General features: G+C 39.3%; 1 protein-coding gene across 10 annotated transcripts in view; it reads left to right on the top strand.

The window, feature by feature from the left end:
• The window catches only part of ENOX2 (ecto-NOX disulfide-thiol exchanger 2), a 273,070-nt gene that overhangs the window by 223,437 nt on the left and 28,992 nt on the right, over positions 1-20,641 (top strand). For all 10 annotated transcript variants that reach the window (XM_081792317.1, XM_081792318.1, XM_081792320.1 and 7 more), the window contains 4 exons: positions 6,253-6,459; positions 12,281-12,514; positions 14,875-15,087; positions 17,685-17,791. In XM_081792317.1, coding sequence (XP_081648443.1) covers positions 6,253-6,459; positions 12,281-12,514; positions 14,875-15,087; positions 17,685-17,791 — 761 coding nt within the window. The remainder of the gene's footprint in view (positions 1-6,252; positions 6,460-12,280; positions 12,515-14,874; positions 15,088-17,684; positions 17,792-20,641) is intronic.

Consider the following 20,641-nt stretch of genomic DNA (forward strand, 5'->3'; position numbering starts at 1 on the left):
ATAGATCAAATGAACTTGCCTTATCACAATAAACATGAACTTTTGACATGTGACTTCAGACAACTATTTCATCTCCTACCTTACACAGGAATTAGTTAATCATGGAATCAGGCCCTGGCAGGGACCCAAATTCTTAGTATAGTCTATTCATAGCTAACAGGACTTTAGAATCAGTAAGGGTTCATTGACCAAATCATCTCATCTCTTTTTGCTAGTGAGAAATGTTCTCAGTGCCTTCTTCAGGTCTTTGAACTTGATTGTCAGTAGGGTACTTCCTTCTAGGCCAATAAGAAATCTAGGAGGCTGCATCTCAGAGGACTGAATTGGGAGAAGAGCTAGTATGTCACAAGAGAATTAGGGAATGCAGAATAAGATGGCCTAGTAGGCCTTATCTGCCAGCTCAAGTGGCCATTCCTGGATTTGTGTTTAGTGCCTAGGTGAATGAATGGCACTGTTGTACCCTGTCTCTTCCTCTTAGTGCCACTGTCCCTACAAATGGGCAATGGACTTTTTTCCCTTTCATCCAGTGTGTTGCTTTTGGATTAGGGAAAGCTATGCGTCACTAATTCTACATTTTTCACTTCAAAAGCCACGAATTTAGGCATGTCCAGTGTTAAAACCTCCTGTTTATGTAAAGGTACAATCCTGCTGGTTTAATCATTCATTTATCACATAATCAGCTTGCCCTAGGCTTTCATTGTCTCAATCAAGTCTAACGTAACAGGATGGCTCATACCTTGTAATGTCTAGGTTGGGTACGAGAGATGACTTTACAGGATATTCAGTCTCTGAATTGCCAAAGAATAACAGATACATTGTGTATAACACATAGACCACATTATTGAGTGGTCTTTAAAGGAATGTAGACATACACAGCTTAAAGAGGCTCTAACTTTTGATTGTCTCTAGGAAAAGAAACAGATAAACATCCCTCAAATACATTTATCTTTCCCACGTACAGTCATGCCTTCTTGAGTCTGAGCTGGAAGAGCCAGAGCGAGAGGGAAGCATTTTACCTTCATGGCTCAATACTTTTTTTCTTCATCTGTGTTAAGAATACTGACAGAGCAATTAGTACCAATAAAGTTGTGGCTTCAGGGAAGGAACCTGGCTTTGGAATTGAATTAAAAACTAACACTCCTGACACAGCTTAAAGTGAACTGGTGTTCTGTTTCCTGTTTAGAACTTGGATTTTGTCAAAAGGGGGCTCAGGTTAATTGTGTGGGGAAAGCACAATGGCTAATGGAGAAGACTCCCTCTGTTCGGTGCTGAAAGCATGGCAAGTGCCGTTTTTGTTCACAGCCCCACACTGTGAAAGTGTGATGGGAAGAGCAGGGATTTGGTACGACTAAGTCACTTACCTTCTCCAGAGCCTACCAACCTTGTCCGATAAGGCCTTGATTATAAACCCCGGTATTTATGCCTACCTCTGGTATATTCTGCTTCTGTCTCTGGTATATTCTCTTGCACTCAGTGGCCTGTCAACAGTAAGGACCTGTGATCTGGGGACTCTCACAGTCTCTTTATGCACCCATCCAATCTGCTTCTGTCTTGTTGCTTCATTAGACAGTATCTTTACCATCAATTCCTTCCCCCCTCTCCCACCTGACACTTCATCCAGGTGCTTGTCACATATACAGAACCCAGAAGCCCCAAGGTTCCCATTGCCTACAAGTGCCAAGTCCAACTCCTGACTTCAAAATTCACTGCTATGCTTCATGTGACTGTCTTCAATTCATTGTTTCTACTTGCCACGTACCCATCCTTTTAGTCAAGTGCAGCTGCTTCCCAGTATCACACTCCTCTCCAGCCCAACTGCAAGCCTACCTTCTCCTGGAACATTTCCACGTGGAAGATATGGAAATTAAAACAACAGTTAATCATTCATTGCTCTAATGCATTTCCACCTAAATATTGGGTGCTAGGCCCAATGGGTAATTTTTAGCCCTTAAATTACTTTATGTCTCTGCTATTCTTAGTACTAGTAATCCCTTCATCCTTCTTGAAACATTAGGTGATTTGAAGGTGTAAGAATGACTAAGACCACTAGAGAGGTTATATATATCAAGAAAGGATGACAAACAAGCTAAGTGCCCTGAGGAATTCCAACATTTGAAAATGTAAAAGAGAAAGAGGTGTTGGCATTTCTGTATACCCAGTAGCAGCAAAAGTCTTCTTTACTTGCTGTTTCCAGTTCTTTTCCAATTCTCTTTTAAATCTTCATTTATGCCCTTGCCCCACTCCTCTATCAAAATTTCCCTTGTTTAAGAACTCTAGTGACCAGGGGCACCTGGGTGGCTCAGTCCGTTAAGTGTCCGACTATTAGTTTCGGCTCAGGTCATGATCTCACAGTTGGTGAAATCGAGCCTGCGTCGTGCTCTGCACTGACAGCGTAGAGCCTGCTTGGGAGCCTCTCTCTGCCCCTCCCCCACTCATGCTATCTCTGTCTCTCTCAAAATAAATAAACTTTAAGAAAAAAGAACACTAGTGACCTAAATCCAGTAGTTATTTCTCAGTTCTCTTCCTAATTGACCTAATAGCCATATGCAACACAGTTGATTACTCCTTAGTCATTGGTATACTTTCTTTACATGGCTTTCAGGACACCACACTATTGGTTTTCCTCCCACTTCAGCTGATAGAGCTTCTACATGAAGAGGTTGCATTTGGAATCTACTGTCAAGTTAATAATAAATGAGGAATAAATGGTGGAATATCATCTGCTATCTGTGTACAGGAACATGGGAAAGCACCCAGGAGCCAGAAAAAGAGTGATTTTTTCATTTTACTGTATCAGAACAGGCCAACCTCATTTTGTCTCCTAGGGCTGGGTTCTATTAAGAAAGTTAGAGAAAGTGGGTAAATTGAGAATTAATAAAAATTCACTAGTCTTCTGATTATCTCCAATCAGTTGGAATTACATTAAAATATATCTGACCCCTGCTGATTATCGAGGGGGCCTTCAGTCTTAGGCATCTAATAAAATCAACTCAAACACTTTGCAGTATGTAAATTCTGGCAAACCAGTTGAGTGATCTGTGATGCTCCTTTGAAAAGCAAGATGCAAGTGGTTTATAGGTTCTCCATGCTGTCCCCTGCCTCATTTCTCAAAGATCAGCAGTGACTCTGATCTTAATGCTGATTGCCCCAACAGAGCTCCCCAGAGTAGGTGCTTAGTTGTAATTAGAATTGCTAGAAGTTCCTCCTTTTCCATTACCAGAGATTAAAGGTTTTTTTTATACTCTCAGTTATCTTGAATCATTTTACATGAAGTTTTCTTCTTCTCTGTCCACAGTAGTGATTGGGTATTACAAGAGTTCAACACATTACCTGATTAATAGGTGGACTTTGAATTTGCTCTCCTATGGAGTTATCATTGCTGTGCCCAGATCACTGTATTTCAGTGGGATTAGTAAATCAGGCCCAGACAATAAAGTGCTTTGAGCTGTGAATTAAAGAATAAGTACTGTCTACTAAGGAAGATAGTACAGCCCATTGCCTTGTTTGGTGGCATACACCTAAATCTCAGTGAATGCTATCAAAGAGACTTTCTACATTTACCCAAGGAAAACAAATAAATCCCCAGCATTCTGGACGCTACTTAGTGGCTTTTATGCTTTTTTACTTAGCAGTTACCACAGAATAATCACAGCATCTAAATAGAGTGATGATTTCATCACAGAATTTTTGAATCCTACAAATGTAGTGAGAGGAAAGAGACTTGGTATTTTCTGTGTTATATGTAACTGCAGCAGTAACCAGATATTCCTTAGAGTCTCTCAGTGGACCAAAAGGTAGACCTAACTAAGCAAACTTAAATAATATAAAAAGGTGAACATTTACTTCACAAAAAGATTCTTTACCATCAAATTCCTTAAATAGTAAACTTCAGAAGGATTCTGTAACAGGATTTTAGTCTAAAGCCCTTGATTTGAAAACATGGCTCTAACTGTAGGGGTGCTCTTGAAAATTTTTTACCTATATAGTCAGTGGCTAGATTGTGTTCCATGGTCAAAACCATATGTGTCTTCACAGCTATAGATTCCTCTATTGAGAAGAGTGATTCCTTCCCAAACCAAGCCTTATCTGAAGATTTGGCTAAAACAAGGAACTGGGAGTTTAGAAGGCCAGGTCTTAAGCTGCCATTCCGCCCCAGTCTTGTAGTAGTGCTTTAGAAAGCCCCAGATTGGTAATCAGAAAATCTGGGTTCTATAACAGTATATAATAATAACACTACAATAATGACCAATTGGGAGCCTATCAAGTGCTAGGCATTGTAGCACTTGCAATATAGACAGTAGATTATCAACTATCCTACAAAAATCCTTGTAAGGTAGAGGACAATATCCCAATTTTAAAGATGAAAGAATGAGGTACCCAGAGGATATGTAATTTTCAAAAGGTCATACAGTTACTAAGTTAAGGTTTAAATCCAGGTTTACCTGCTCCAAGTTCATATTCCTTCTCTTTCTATCCAATTTGGCGACCTTGAATGAGTCACTCAACCTCACTCAGCTAAGGTTTTTCTTTGTAATATGAGAAGTCTAGACCAAGCCAGTGGTTTTCAATCCTAGCTACTATTAGAGTTGCCTGAGGAGCTTTAAAAAAAAAATAATGCACAGGCTATACCCCAGACTAATTAAATCATTCTTTGGAGTGAACACAGGAATTTTTCGTTTGGTTGACTCCCAAGTTGATTCTAATGTGCTGTTGGAGTTGAGAATCACTGGAACCGTGATGTTAGAATCCTTTCATTTCTTAAGAACTCAGAAGCGGAAGTCTTAAGAGATTCTGGACCTCATTCCCTTTTTTTTGGCTAAAAACCACATTATTCCAGTGCCCATGACTAAGACATTTCAGATTCCTGCTCACTAGGTTATCTTCCTTTTCCCTTTAAATTTCTCCTATGGAACAAAAGACCAATAGAGCGAGTTTTTGAAATTACAGAATTTTTTTTTATTAACAGAAACTTTATAAGTTCCCTGAATGCCTTTATCCCTTTTATTGACTAAATAGAGGGGAAGAGAGCATCATGAGAACCTGATTATTCTGAGCCACACTGATAAGACAGACAGTGGTAGCAAAGTGAGAAAGCTAGAGATGCGCATACCCAAGGAAGCTCCCAAATCATCTGCTTGCCAACTTGGATAAGTGTCAGGTGAAGACCTTGGCCTAATCTACAAGTGAGACTCATTTATTTTTGCATGGGAGCAGTAATCACTAGTTGAGCTCTCCAAATCTTGAGCTGGGAGAATTGTTGTGAAGAGCTGAATGGAAAGAATGGATTACACAAAATAAATCCTTGCAGATAACAAAACCAACACTAAAGAAACCCTTGACCATCATGCTTTGTTTTGTTGGGCTATGAACTGTAGAATTTTGTTTGGAAAATGCTTGGATACATATAAATAGCAACAAGGATCTAGCAGATCCAACAGGCTTTATGTGTAAGATGAGTGAGTAGAAAGCATATTTTTTTTTCGCAGAGGGAGAATCATCCCATTACGTAGGTTTTTAATGACTCTCTATAGCCAAATTTATCTCACTTTAGTTAATGATTTCCCAGATGAGCTTACTTTCTCTGCTGTCTTTCATACTTCCCTCTAAATGCTGCACAACTGACTCTGGACCTCACCCCTCCAGCAAGGAATTTGAGGAAAGACTTGCTGGTATCAAAAGCAAAAAACCTAAAAAGGATGGTTTATAGTCTAGCTGACTTTGTCAGCCGAACCATTCTGACACTCATAAATATTTTTGTAAATGTTTACCCCATCATTGTCAAATTAATTCTGAAACAATTATTTCAGTAACCATGAACAGAGGGAATTTAGTAACTATCAACTGAATTAAACAACCTTTTTCTCAGGAACCTTGGTTCTGAGAATTCCTGAAAGTAAGAATTTAAAGTGAGTGGGATGTCCCCCCACTAACTGTCTTCTTAGCAAAAACAACTGAAAATTGGGCATAGCTGAGTTGTCACAACACAAGAACAGAATTAAAGAACTCTGGATGGGACAGGCAGATGGGTCTGAGTTTTTATCATTTGGATGTCATGGTCACCAAACCATTGAAGAAAATTATTTTCATGTGCTGTGGAGCAGAGATGAGCACCTTAGAGGCCACATGCTTCTGGCACTCTTAGGCAAAAGCCTGATGGGGACAGTAGGGCTATCTCTGGGATATGTTAGATTTCTAAAAAGGTCTGTCCCAAGCAAACATTTTAATTTCAAATGCTTTTGCAATTCTGCTTAGATCTTCCACCTCCTGCAACTCGAGAACGCCCACCAGGGTGCAAAACAGTATTTGTGGGTGGCCTGCCTGAAAATGGGACTGAGCAAATCATCGTGGAAGTGTTCGAACAGTGTGGAGAGATCATTGCTATTCGGAAGAGCAAAAAGAACTTTTGTCACATTCGCTTTGCTGAGGAGTACATGGTGGACAAAGCCCTCTATCTCTCTGGTAGGTGTTTAGTCATAAGCAGTGTGCCCACTGGGCACAACGCAGAGATTGGAGATCAGTGCATTTGTGGCAGATAAAATTTGGGCTTAATGGTATCCCCTCTTGCCTTCAGAGATGGAAAATGAATGTTTTCACCCAACTTCTTCCTTTAAAGTTCTTTGATAGTTCTCAATTGTATCCGTTGTCCAAAACTCCTTACTTGTAACATCTGAAGGCCTTGATGATCTGTCTTACTTCTCAGTACCATCCATCTCCCAGTTCTTCCCTCACATACCATGTCCTAAGCACACTAAGCTAATTGTAGTTCTCACAATGTGCCATGGTGTCTTATGTCTTTTCCTCTGACTACAATTACCTTTTCCATCCCACCTCCCATGTATACATTCTCACACCCCAAAGTTCCAGCTCAAGCATAACCTCTTCTGGAAAGCTTTCTCTGACTTCTCTCCCCACTGTGCCCCAGGCTGTTCTGGGCAGCCCCTCCTCAGCGCTTCCTGCTAGCATGACACCTGTAACACCATGCTAGAACTGTCTCTTTCTGTATCTGTCTTCTTGACCAGAGTATGAACTCCTTAAGGGAAGGGACCATGTTTTATTTAACTTCAAATCCCCACTATCTAGCACATAATCTGGCACAAAAGCAAATGCTCAGAAATAGCTATGGAAGTCAGTTAGTTATCAAATATTTATTGACAGCTAGGCAGAATGCTAGGTTGCTAAGGATACAGCAAAGACCAAGATAGACAAACTTCCTGCCATCAGGGATATTACATTCTGGAGATGGTATAATATATATGTAAAAAATAATTAATATCAGGTACCAATAACTGCTATGAAGAAGATAAAAATAGCTAATGTGCCTAGCATTGTTAGGAAAGCAAGTCTTCCCTGTCATTTGAATTGAGATCTGAACAATATGAAGGGGATGGCCATGTGAACATCTGGGAGCTGAGCATTCCAAAATAAGAAAGAGCAAGTTAAAGGCCCTGAGATGAAATGGACTTGGCATGTTTAAGTGAAAGAGACAAGGTTAACATGACTGGAACATTGTAAATGAGAGAGAGGCAGTGAAGGGAAATGAAGTCTGAGAGGTAAGAAATACCAAACCGTGTTGACCCTTATAATCATCTATAGTAATTAGTTTATGATTCTGGATGCAATGCGAAGTCATTGGAGGATTTTAAGTAGTAGAGTGACATAATCTGATATACATTTTAGAAATATCCCTTCTGTTTAAAGGACAGACTGAGGGGCATGGGCAAACGTAGTTACTAGAAGATAAGTCAGCCAACTGTAGCATTAGTCTAACCTAGAAGTGACAGAGTACAGATAGTAAGAACTACTTTGCCTAAAGTCTCTTATTCATGGTAAAAGTTCAAATTTGGGGAGACTGAGGCAAGGCATTACAATTGGAATGATTTGTGTTAAATACTACAAAGTGAAGCCCTTTGCTTTTGGGGTGGTTTCAAGATAAAGTTTCATGGTTGATCCTTTGCTTATTTTGAATTGGTATTGTTCTCTATGAAGCAGTGGGCAAATAAGACTAAAGGCAGAAGACAGGGTAATCTGAAAGGGCATAGAACAATTAACAACTTCCTTGCCTAAGAGTAATTGTTTGGAGGAACTGGGTCCAAGTGCTAGACATTTTGGGGTGGCAGAATCTTCATTCGTATAACAGGCGCTTGTTGGACATCTCCTTTGTGTAAGCTATTGTGCTGAATGTTGTGCAGAGAAGAAAATGAGTAAAACCTAGTTTTTTCCCTTAATGAAGTTAGGGTTAGTAGGCAGTCATACACTTATTTGTTAAAGAAACATTCAGCACTAGGCATTTCTCAAGACACCAATAAAACATACTCAGTGCTAATAACAAGACTGAAAATAATGAGGGCTGAAGTATGGACAAAGCGTTTGGGAAGTTCAGAGGAGAGAAGGGGATGGGGACAGAGAGAGAAAATGTCTAACTCTTGACCATGGGGGTATTGAGAAAGGTACCATTTGAACCAAGTCTTTGGCAAAGAGAAAGCATTTGCACGTGGACAATGGGGCAGAGATACAGCAAAAGCAAAGGTACAAAAGTGGTAAGTTTTAGTGAACATTCAAGGAAACAAAGAGTAGTAGTTTGTGTACTGACTAGGCATGAAAGGAGAAGAGAAAACATCAGCTGTTAGCACACTTTGAAAGGTTTAACAGTTGGGTCTTTACACCTCGGGTAATAGGGAAATGTTGAAGGAAATTTTGAACAAGATAATTGTTTCTGAAGGATTAATCTGACATCTCTGTATAAAAATGGATTAGAGGAAAACAGAAAAAAAGTTGAAGGGAGATCAGTTAGATGCCTGTTGCAACAGGCAGAGAAAAGGTAATGTGTGTTTGAAGAAGTAGCCTAGTAACATGGGAAAGGAGAGGAGCATGCAGATGTAAAATATTCTTTTTTATTAATTTTTAAAAATTTTAATTACAGTTAGTTAACATACAGTATTATATTAGTTTTAGATGTACAATATTCAACAATTCCATACATCACCCAGTTATCATCACAAGTGCCCTCCTTAATCCCCATCACCTATTTCACCCATCCCCCCACCCATCTCACCTCTGGTAAACATTAGTTTGTTCTCTATAGTAAAGAGTCTCTTTCTTGGTTTGTATCTCTTTTTTTCCCCTTTGCCCTTTACTTTGTTTCTTAAATTCCACATATGAGTGAAATTATATGGTATTTGTCTTTTTCTAATTGACTTATTTTGCTTAGCATGATACTCTCTAGCCCCATCCATGTCATTGCAAATGGCAGTATTTCGTTCTTTTTTATGACTGAATAATATTCCATTGTGTATATATACTATCTCTTCTTTATCCATTCATCTACCAGTGGACACTTGGGCTGCTTCCATAATTTGGCTATTGAGATGTAGAATACTCTTGTTACATTTGCTAAGTGCTGTAAAATCTAAATACTAAAGATTTGACAGCACTTAGGAATGATAATAGAGCATTCCACTATAGACTATTTTAATAAAAACTTAAAGGTCTTAAAAAAACTCTGAACAGCTGTACATAAAAGATGGCATGCTGCTCAGGAGGTATCCATCTAAACATCATTGAAATCTCTCGGCAACAACCACCTCCTGGAAGCATTCTCAAGGCTGCCAGAGGAAAGGGGATTGCAATCAATGATGTGAAAATAGCTAAATTTTGCCCTTTAAATTTTAACTTGCTCCCTGAAAGCTCATAAGTGCTAGAAATCTCCTGAATTGCTTGGCTGTTCTCCCACATTATAAAAGGAAGAGGTTAAAACAAACAAAAATCCTTTAGAAAAGGAGCTACATTTCTACATTCTGTAGAAATAACCACTTTTTTTCTATTGGAGTTTGAACATCTTTGGGAGCTGCCAGTGTGCACGGTGCACCAACCTCATAGCATCACGGTATCTGTCATGTGTTTACACCAAGCTTTTGTATCATCCTCTCATTTGATCCTATCCATGATCCTGGAAAAATAGCCACGGTAATCATTAATAACCAATTTTCTGATCGCTCAGATGATTAAATAAGATGACTGAGTGTGAAAGTGCATTGTCAGTTGTAAAGGGCCCTAGCAGAATGTGCTTATTTGGAATGCATTTATTCTTCTTTCGAAAAATAATGTGTAGCAGTTTGAATGTTAATGGGCATTATTCTTTATAACAGCTTTATTGAAGTATAATAATTGACATACAATGAATTTCACATATTTCAAAACTACAATTTGGTATTATTGACACAGACATACATCTGTGAAACCATCACAACAATCAAAATAACGGACATGTCCACTTCTCCCAAAAGCTTCCTTCATACCCCATTTGTGATCCCTTCTTCCTACCCCTCCCCTCTTCTCTCCCCAGGCAACTACCGGTCTATTGTCTGTCAGATTAGTGTGCATTTTCTAGAATTTCATATAAATGGAATCATATATTATGTAAACTCTTCCTTGGTATAGATTCAAATTTCCATTTGGTATCATTTTCCTGTGCTTGAATTTTCTTTAACATTTGTTATGGTGCGAGTCTGCTCCTGATGTATGTATCAACAATAATTTATTCCACCTTTCTTTTTGAAAGATATGTTGTCTGGATGTAGAACTCTAGGTGGACAGTTTTTTTTTTCCTTATGTTACTTCATTTTTTTCTTGCTTGTATTGTTCTCAATAAGAAATATGATGTTATCTTTTTGCTTCTCTGCACATAATGTGTCATGTCTATGGCAGCTTTTAAGATATTCTCTTTATTATTGATGTTGAGAAATTTGATTATTATGTGCCTGGTATAATATCCTTCATGTTTCTTGTGCATGAGTTTCATGGAAATTCTTAGACCTCTGAGTTTTCATTAAATTTGGAAAGTTTTCTACCCTTATTTCTTCAAATATTTTTTTTCTATTCCCTCACCTCTCTCCAGTCAAGGTCCCAGTTGGGCTGTATTAGGCCCCTTGAAGTTGTCCCAAGCTTACTACTACTCTGTTCATTTTCTTGCAGTCCTTTTTCTCTGTATTTCATGTCGAATAGCTTATATTGCTGTGTCTTCAAGTTCATTAATCTTTTCTTCTGCAGTGTCTGATTTGCCATTGCTTCTATTCAGTGAATTTTTTTCAACTCAGACATTGTACTTTAAATCTCTAGAAATTTGACTTTTTTGTCTTTTGTGTTTCTAATTAATATGGTTAAACTTTAACTTCTTCAGCATATGAAATCCAATTATAATAGTTATTTTTGTATCCTTGTATATTAATTATATTATGTGTATCACCTCTGGGTCTGTTTTGATTGGATGAGTTTTTAAATGTTTCTTATGATTTTCCTCATTTTTTGAATATTGGATAATTTTTTATTGGATACCAAACATTGTGAATTTTACCATGCTGGGTGCCAGATATTTTTCATTCCTGTAAATATTCTTGAACTTTGTTCTGGGATGCAATTAAGTAACTTGGAAAATCTTTTATCCTTTTAGGTCTTGTTTTTTTAAGTTTTGTTCAGCAACACCAAAGCAGGATTTAGTCTAGGGCTCATTTTTCTCCACTAACTAAGGCAAACCCCTTCTGACTACTCTACTCAATAATCTATGAATTATTCATTTTTTTCTGCTCTGGCTGGTGGAGAGGGGAACTTTTCCCAGCCCCGTGTAAGCTCCAGGGATTGTTACCTCTAATACACGGGTAGTTTACACGCACACACACACACACACACACACACACACACACACACACACCAGTATGCAGCTAAAGATTGGTGGAGGACCCTCTGCAGATCTCTGAAGTTGTTTCTCTGTATAGCTTTCTTCTTTCTAGTACTCTGCCATACAAACTCTGTCTTCCATAGTCTCCCTGGATTCCTAGTTCAATTTCCTCAACTCAAGGAGATCACCATACTTTGACTGAGTTCCCCTCCCTGTGCTGAGAATTCCAAGTAGGCCCCATGCTACAAACTCAGAGCCTGATGCAAGGCTTGAACCCATGAACCATGAGATCATGACCTGTAAGGCTCATTCATAATACCATTACCCATTGACCCTCCCTCTTACCTCTGAGGTAAGGTGGCAGATGGAGGAATAGAACCCCTATGAGCAAGATTGACCCAACCCATAGAATAATAAACTGTTATCAGAAATGAAACTACAATCCAAGTCTTTTGATGGTTCACCTTGCTAATTAGTAGTGGGAAGAGAATTATGTGGTCACTTGAAACTGCTGCATCTATATCTGAAACACTGAACTTGGAAAAGTACTTACTGTTGCTCACCCACTGAGCTGCTCTTGTACCCCTCTCCCTCCCTCTGTGCATTTAGGTTACCGCATTCGCCTGGGATCTAGCACTGACAAGAAGGACACAGGCAGGCTCCACGTTGATTTTGCACAGGCTCGAGATGACCTGTATGAGTGGGAATGCAAACAGCGCATGCTAGCAAGGGAGGAGCGCCACCGTAGAAGGATGGAAGAAGAAAGATTGCGCCCACCATCCCCACCCCCAGTGGTCCACTATTCAGATCACGAATGCAGCATTGTTGCTGAAAAACTAAAAGGTATAGAAAGCACTTGAGCTTTGTGATTAAAAGAACTCTTTCCTTTGGGGAAACTTAATAAATACATTTGTACCATTGGCAGTTATCCTTTGAATTTCCCACTAATGGGTTCTAAGCATTTCTTATGTTGTAGTCTTCCAGATAGAGAGCTGTACCCAGTAACTGAAGAACTAGAAAATTTGTCCCTCACACCTGTGTCTCTGCTCCTCCACTGTCTCAAGGGATGGCGATTTTCTCTCCACACATAAAATGACTAGGATGAAACACATTTTTCCTGCCTTTGTGCATCAGAGAATTTTAGCTGTGATTCATGACTTGGGACCTGTAAGCATCCCATTTCATTGTAGATAACAAGTTAGTTTTGAACTCTAAATCAGAACAATATAACTTGATGTAACCCTGGAAAACTCTGGTAAAATTCCCTTTTTACAGATGAGAAAATGGAGGCCCAGAGAGTGGTCACAGTGTACATTCTCAGATGACTCAAAGACTTAGCTACGACAACCAAAAGAGGACTTCTTTAATCACTTAAAATGGCCAACTTATTTCACATGGGGACCATGGAGACTTTGAGACATGCTAAATAGGACAATTCTCCCTTTAGTTTTTATTCCTGTTACCCTGCTTGACTCTCAGAGCCATTATTCTAATTTAACATTAATCGTCCTGTCTGGTCTCCTGTGTTAGTAGTTCAAATCCAGTCTCCCTCATTCTCCAACTTTGGCTGATTTTTTTTTTAATTTTTAACGTTTATTTATTTTTGAGACAGAGACAAAGCATGAACAGGGGAGGGGCAGAGAGAGAGGGAGACACAGAATCCAAAATGGGCACCAAGCTCTGAGCTGTCGCACAGAGCCCGACGCGGGGCTCAAACTCACAGACCGTGAGATCATGACCTGAGCCGAAGTCGGACACCCAACCGACTGAGCCACCCAGGCGCCCCCAACTTTGGCTGATTTTATTGGATGAATGCTGGTGTCCCATTGATCTTATTGATGATACCAACCCAGCTCTAATGGCATGAATTTTCCCTGCTTCTTGTGCTCTGGACTCAGCAAGATGTTGCTAATTCCACTTTCCAAATAGGTCTCACTCACCAAACTTGTTTGCAACATATAGCTTCAGGGATTCACACATTTATGAAATCCTTTGTTTGGATTGATTTTGTCTTCACATAAGAAAAAAGAAGATATATACAGCATACAGACACAGAAATAATGATACATTTTGAAAAGCTAGAAAGGCTGAAAGCATTGGTAAAAAAAAAAAAAAGTCATGTTTATATAACACCAAACAAGTCAGTCTGAATTTGTTTTAAAGAATGAGTTTGCTGATTGTGTAGAGTTCATGCAGAAAATGAGCATCAAACATAAGACTGTATGCAAGTAATGAAATAAAAACCTGCTCTCAAGGGGAGGCTTACCTCTCATTATATGTCTGCACTGAAAAATGGCAAGAGGCAAGAAATTCAGATTGCAGTGAGAGCTATTTCCACTGGACATGAGGGTTCCTGGCCAGAGAGGCATGTGAAGCCCCAGAACAGGCCTTCAATGGGATGCTAATGGATTCTCTCTCTCAGGAGCCTTTAACAACAGAATATACTAAGTGTCTATCTCAGGAAGCTGGACCAGAAGCTTTGGATAAGCTTTACTACTATTTTAACATCAGAGAATAACTCCTGACTAGCTGCAGAAATCTACTTGGAGGGTTCCTCAGGCAAGAGAATCAGGATGTGGAGAAATGTAGAAATAGAATGAATTACGTCAAAATAGATTGGCTGGAACTGAGTGAAAAGCCTGGGGCTGTGGATTGAATGCAGGAGTGATGCTATAAAAGGTCAAAAATGTAAGTGTTTATACCTAAAGAACTACCCATTTAACTCTTTCTTAAAGCTCCTACCAACACTAATTTCATGGATCCAGGACAAAGTAACTATCAAATTCAAGTTAAACTCAAGACACAAGTTTACTTTTCTTTATTAAAAAAACAGGACTGTAGAATTCTGAAGTTCTCTCATTGCTAATTTGCGTATTACACACAGGGAACACACATACAGAGAGGTTAATAAATTTGCAACATGTGAAAACTATATCAGTAAAGAACACTTTAAAAAAGAAACAATTCTCTTTCTGAAAATTCTTCATAAGCTACAACCAATCTGACCACTTTTTGAGTCTTTTGTTCTTTCAGTTGGCCTACTTGTCTGCTGCCCAGGTGCACACATATGCACACACAGCTCCTTATTCAGCAGTTCATTTAACAACCACTTCCAAAATGCCATGGTGGCCTCCTTGCCAGCATGTTGGGTAGATAGAGACGTAGTTACTTTTAATGATTTGAAAAATCTCTTTTTTTTTCAGATGATTCCAAATTCTCAGAGGCTGTACAGACCTTGCTCACCTGGATTGAACGAGGAGAAGTGAACCGCCGCAGTGCCAACAACTTCTACTCTATGATCCAATCAGCCAACAGCCATGTTCGCCGCCTAGTGAATGAGAAAGCTGCCCATGAGAAAGACATGGAAGAAGCGAAGGAGAAATTTAAACAGGCCCTTTCTGGAATTCTCATTCAATGTGAGTGGAAGTCAGAGTTCTGTGGAAGGGTGAAAGGGCACTTCACTTAGGCACCATTTTCTCCACACGGAGCCAGGCCTACAATGCCATCCTGTGTCAAAGGACAAGGATCTCTTCTTCACTGCCTTGTGTTCTCCTTCTGTTGCCCAATGCCTGAGCTCCAGTTTAATGGGATTCATGTGGACACCTCCTATGTTCATTTTTTCTGGCGTATCTCCTTCAGCTCCTTAGAAACACTGACAGCTAGGCCACAATCCCATGCTTTTATTCTTGCTTGTTCTCAAAGTAAGTTATAAGCAGCTCCAGACCTCAGTGGAAAGTTGGGTATTTCATCGCTAAAGTTAGAATACAGCATCAGCATTTGTAAGCTTCTCTGCTTCAGATTCACATCGTTATCATAAGTTTTTCAGGTACTACATTTCAGTGAAAGTGTAATTATGTTTCCCAGGGTGATTGAATAAAAGTCAAATTTGCTACTTCTACTTGTTGTTGTTGTTTCTTGTTCTTGTTCTTCTTCTTGTTCTTCTTGTTCTTCTTCTTCTTCTTCTTCTTCTTCTTCTTCTTCTTCTTCTTCTTCTTTGTCTTCTTCTTCTTCTTCTCCTTCTATTTCTCCTTCTCCTCCTTCTCCTTCTCCTCCTCCTCCTCCTCCTCCTCCTCCTCCTCCTTCTTCTCCTTCTTCTTTTTCTTCTCCTTCTCCTCCTCCTCCTCCTCCTTCTTCTCCTTCTCCTCTTTCTTCTTCTTCTTCTTCTTCTTCTTCTTCTTCTTCTTCTTCGTCTTCGTCTTCATCTTCTTCTTCGTCTTCTTCTTCGTCTTCATCTTCTTCTTCTTCTTCTTCTTCTTCTTCTTCTTCTTCTTCTTTGTTGTCTTTTTCTTCTTCTTCGCTGGATGTTATTGACACTGGGTGGGATGGGAAGCCACCAAAATGGCCATTTTCAAAAAGAAGTACTACTCCAAACCTTTCTATGGTCCATTAAATGAGACAAATCAGAAAAATTCCCAAGTGATATTTTTAGTTCAACATACTATAAAATTATGCACTCACATCTTTTGAGTGAGGAACTCTATTCACCTTAAGAATAAGGGTATAGTTTTATGATTTGGCTTTAAATTTTTTTTAATGTTTATTTATTTTTGAGAGAGAGACAGAGTGTGAGTGGGGTGGGGTAGGGTAGAGAGAGAGGGAGACACAGAATCTGAAGCAGGCTCCAGGCTCTGAGCTGTCTGGCCAGAGCCTGACGCGGGGCTCAAACCCACAAACCGTGAGATCATGACCTGAGCTGTAGTCGGACACTTAACCAACTGAGCCACCCAGATGTCCCATGATTTGGCTTTTAAACAATTAAGGCCCACTCTTTTCATATTTGATTTCCCATACTTGACTCATACATAATTAGGATTAAGGAAGAGTTCTTTAATTTTCCATTTTTGTTTTGAAAATATATATGGACATAGAATCTAGGCAGAGAAAGGCACATGTTTTTAGGATTTCAAAATAAATAGAAAAAAAAGAGCAGCAAGCATCATGGGATTATAAATCCTTAAATCATTAGTAGACAGGGCATAAGCTGGGCTGTAAAGAAAAAAATAACACTTCTGGATTTTCTTACTGTGAATACCCACCCAGGAAGAGGCTCTTTTCCTTCTTTTCCTTTCCCCCCCCCCAAAAAAAAAGTCATATCTAAGGTTCCTTTCTGTTTAAATGGTTAGGAAAAAGCACCAGAATATTTGTATACATTTCTCTGTTTGACATTTTAAGAGCCTCTGAAAAATGCTCTTTAGGACTGCACTTACACAGTATTCTCCCATAAAACTTATATTTCTCCAGTCAACAAGCCTATCTAGGTAGACTTAAAATAGATTCCATTCATCTTAGGTTCTGATTTGATGCCTCTGGTTAAACATACCTCAGAATAATAAAAATATGGATTCTGTTGAAGTGAAGTATGCAGGCTCCTTTTGGAAGGCTAGTTTATGAAAGAAGCCAGTAGTCAAAAGGAGCTGTTACAGTTCTCCACTCTCTGCCATTCTGGGCTAGGCCATTAGTACTAAATCACATTCACTTCAACTCTTGCCTCTCCTGCCTGAATGAATACAGACTGCCTGTATTAAAACTTTAGTCACTGGGGTGCCTGGGTGGCTCAGTCAGTTAAGCGTCCTACTTCAGCTCAGGTCACAATCCCATGCTTCACGGGTTTGAGCCCCGCATTGAGCTCTGAGCTGACAGCTCAGAGTCTGGAGCCTGCTTCAGATTCTGTGTCTCCCTCTCTCTCTTCCCCTCCCCTGCTTGCACTCTGTCTCTCTGTCTCCCAAAAATAAATAAACACTAAAAAAATTAAAAGAAAAACTTTAGTCACCATTTCACCCAAACCTTCTGGAGTTCCCTTTTTTCATTCTGTATACTGATATCTCTGCCTTTGAGTCTTCCTTAAGATCATCATACCCCAACACACGTAACCTTTTCTGAGCACAACCATAGCCTAGTGGTGTGATACAAGAAGATACAACAAAGCTGATGCTTCTCTTATTTCTTTTCTCCTCTCTTTTGCCATCCCTGGATGATACTCGGGCCTGATTCAACTGCTGATCTGATGCTACAGTTGAGCAGATAGTAGCTGTGTACCATTCTGCCTCCAAACAAAAGGCATGGGACCATTTCACAAAAGCCCAGCGTAAAAACATCAGCGTTTGGTGCAAACAAGCTGAGGTTGGTAACTTTTTACTCTGGTAGCCCCTCAGGGGGACAGTTTATTTCTTTAACAAGTTATTGATTTGGAGTTTAGTCAGAATTAAATAGTGCCAAGCTCCCATGGTCACAACAAGGCTCTAATGAAACGCTGAGATATGCTCTATAGCCTGTCACTGTGACCAGACCACATGCTGCCAAAAGGGTAATAAATGTGCATGTGTTGTCTTGAATGCATTGCGCTGGATAGAAACCTTAGTAGTGAAAATGTAGCAGTGATCATTGTAAGTTTATTTGTCTAAGCTAGCTAGTCTCCGGTACACCAATAATTACTGACCTGTGCATCTAGTGTTAGTAACATTAGGGCTGTCTTATATTTATTAGAGCATCTTGACAGTTGAGGCTTGAAGCTGCCTAGTGTTACATTGGAACATTGAAATTTCTGAGCTTCTTTTATCAAATCCACTCAGCCATCTTTATAGGTGGCAGCTTTAAAGGTAACAGAGGGCTCTGATTTCAGATTAAGGTTGACATGCAGCTATCCTCTTGTGCTCAAATGACTTTTCACATAGAATAAGTCTGATGTGATTAGGTTGCTATTCTGAGTCCAAGGTTAAAAACCAAGATGGGAGGTTTGTTTTTCATGGATCTGCCTTTGGCATGGTGTTACCTATACTTCAAGTTCTTCTGTTCCTATGGGCAGCTTCCTTACCCAGCCCTGACACTTTCGATCTGTGTATGCAGCAATCTTTTCAACTTTGTTTCTGAGTCCTCTTTGCTAGTGTGGTACCAGTCCCATTATATCTATAAATGCATGTTCTCATATTCCTTAACGTTTATGTAGCATTTGTAAGGCATTTACATTTTATAAAGCGCTTTCACGACAGTTGCCTCACCTATGTGAGCCTCCCAGTAGATGTGGTGCAATGGAAAGTACACTGGACCTGATGTCAGAGAATCCGTGTCTTAGCTATGACACATTGCAGCTGTGTGACTTTGACCAGGTTAGTCAGCTTCTCAGTCTCTATTTCTTCACCTGTAAGTCAGAGATAATAAGGAAGCCAGTCTTGCAGGATTAAATGAGATAAAAGATGTGTAGAGTTTGAAAATGTAAATGCTATATAAATGGGAAATAGTATTTTTTCTGTTTATCATTAACAACTCTATAAGGGAGAATAAGTAGGTATGATTGCCATGTTTTACATGTGAGGAAACTGAGACACAGAAATGTTAAGTGATATACACAAAATTACACAGCTAGTATGTGATCAATTCAAGACTAGAAATTCTTCTTCTCACTTGGAACATTAGTATAAACTGCCTTGCACTCTTGAATGAGTCATTTCATCTTTGTGGACCTCAATTTCCTAACCTATAAAATGAAGATATAAATCTATTCTTTCCATCTTTCATGAGAAAAATGACATAGTTTGTGTGGCAACAATTTGAAAACTGTGAAGAGCATTTAGAGGAAAATATGCCAAACCCTGTTCATAAACTGATAGTTTCTGAGCCATCAGTTCTGGCTCAGGAAAGGGATCTGGGAGTCACTGGGGAGAAACCCCTGAAGATATCAGGGCAGTGGATAAGTAGAGTCATACAAAGCTAGTAACACTTTAATTGTTTTTAAAAAGAGAACTAGGAACAAAAAAGGGATCTGTTGTCTTACAGTAGCACAAAATGATTTTAGAATCCTAGGGCTACTCAAAGTTGTTGAGCCTCAAACAAACAAAATTCAGCAGATGGTCTTTGCCCTCAGAGAGCTAGAAGGGTAACGAAAGTGTTCAAGGGGGAGGAGTGGAGTTTAGTACCCTAAATTTAAAATATCCAAATTCTTTAGTTTGAATAGTTCAGAAGAATAAAGGTTGAGGGAAAATGCTCAATATGTCTTATAATTATAGAAAAGCTGTATTAATAAAAAAAAGCTGTATTAAGTCTCTACCTTTTCTTCAATGTATATACACATGTATCTATTCTCAGGGTTGGAAGAAGCTGTTTGAACTGCCCCACCCATTGCAGACAGCCCTGCCAATACAATATTATCTTTTCATAGGAGGAAGGGAGTCTCTGATTTGAGCACTGATTTGTTCAGACCACAACCCTCCCGTAAATGGGTTTGCAATAAGATATTTCCATTAATATTATTCATCAAGGCTCTTTGTAGTTATATCAAGCCTACCTATCTGGTGGGTATATACTTGAGTTTAATTACCTTCTCAGTAAAGATAGCCAGTAAGCTGGAAAGTTCTCTGGGCCTGTAGAGAATGAGAGCTATACACCCTATCACCTAATATTGTAGCACAGCTTCCTTGGTACACTGACAAGGATAAAGTACATAGCTAGCATGACTTGCCAAGAGCTACATGTTTTACGATGTATTTTATAGACTTGTGGAAACCCAGAAAAATGCTTCCTGCCTATTGGAATGGACTAAATTAAGGTCCACCTGGAATACCTCAATCTTGATAAGTGAAACTACTGAGAGTGGAACATAGCTTATGACCTTCCTCAGGCATTGCATTTCCTAAACCTGAAAATACCTCTTCTACTTTACATTGGTACCTCTTTAAATCATGGCTTTTTTTAACTTCTGCATATTTTAACTTGATAATAGGAAACTCTGAGAACTGAAAAGAGGTGTCCTGTAGAAAGTGACAACCATCTTCTTAAATTTGAGCTCTCTCTTAGCACCCCACTGAGAATCAGAGCATCTCAGTGACTTAAATAAACTAGACTGGCTTTTTCTTGGCCTGTGGATCAAAGCTACAACTCCTAAGTCATAGGTTTCATCAAGGTGGAAGCTTCTGACATTGAGCCTTTTTTACCAGTTGCCTTTGGGAATGGCCTAGCCGGTAACCTCCTCATGTCACA

Source organism: Panthera onca, chromosome X (genome assembly GCF_046562875.1).
Source record: "Panthera onca isolate mPanOnc1 chromosome X, mPanOnc1 haplotype 2, whole genome shotgun sequence".
Taxonomy (NCBI): domain Eukaryota; kingdom Metazoa; phylum Chordata; class Mammalia; order Carnivora; family Felidae; genus Panthera; species Panthera onca.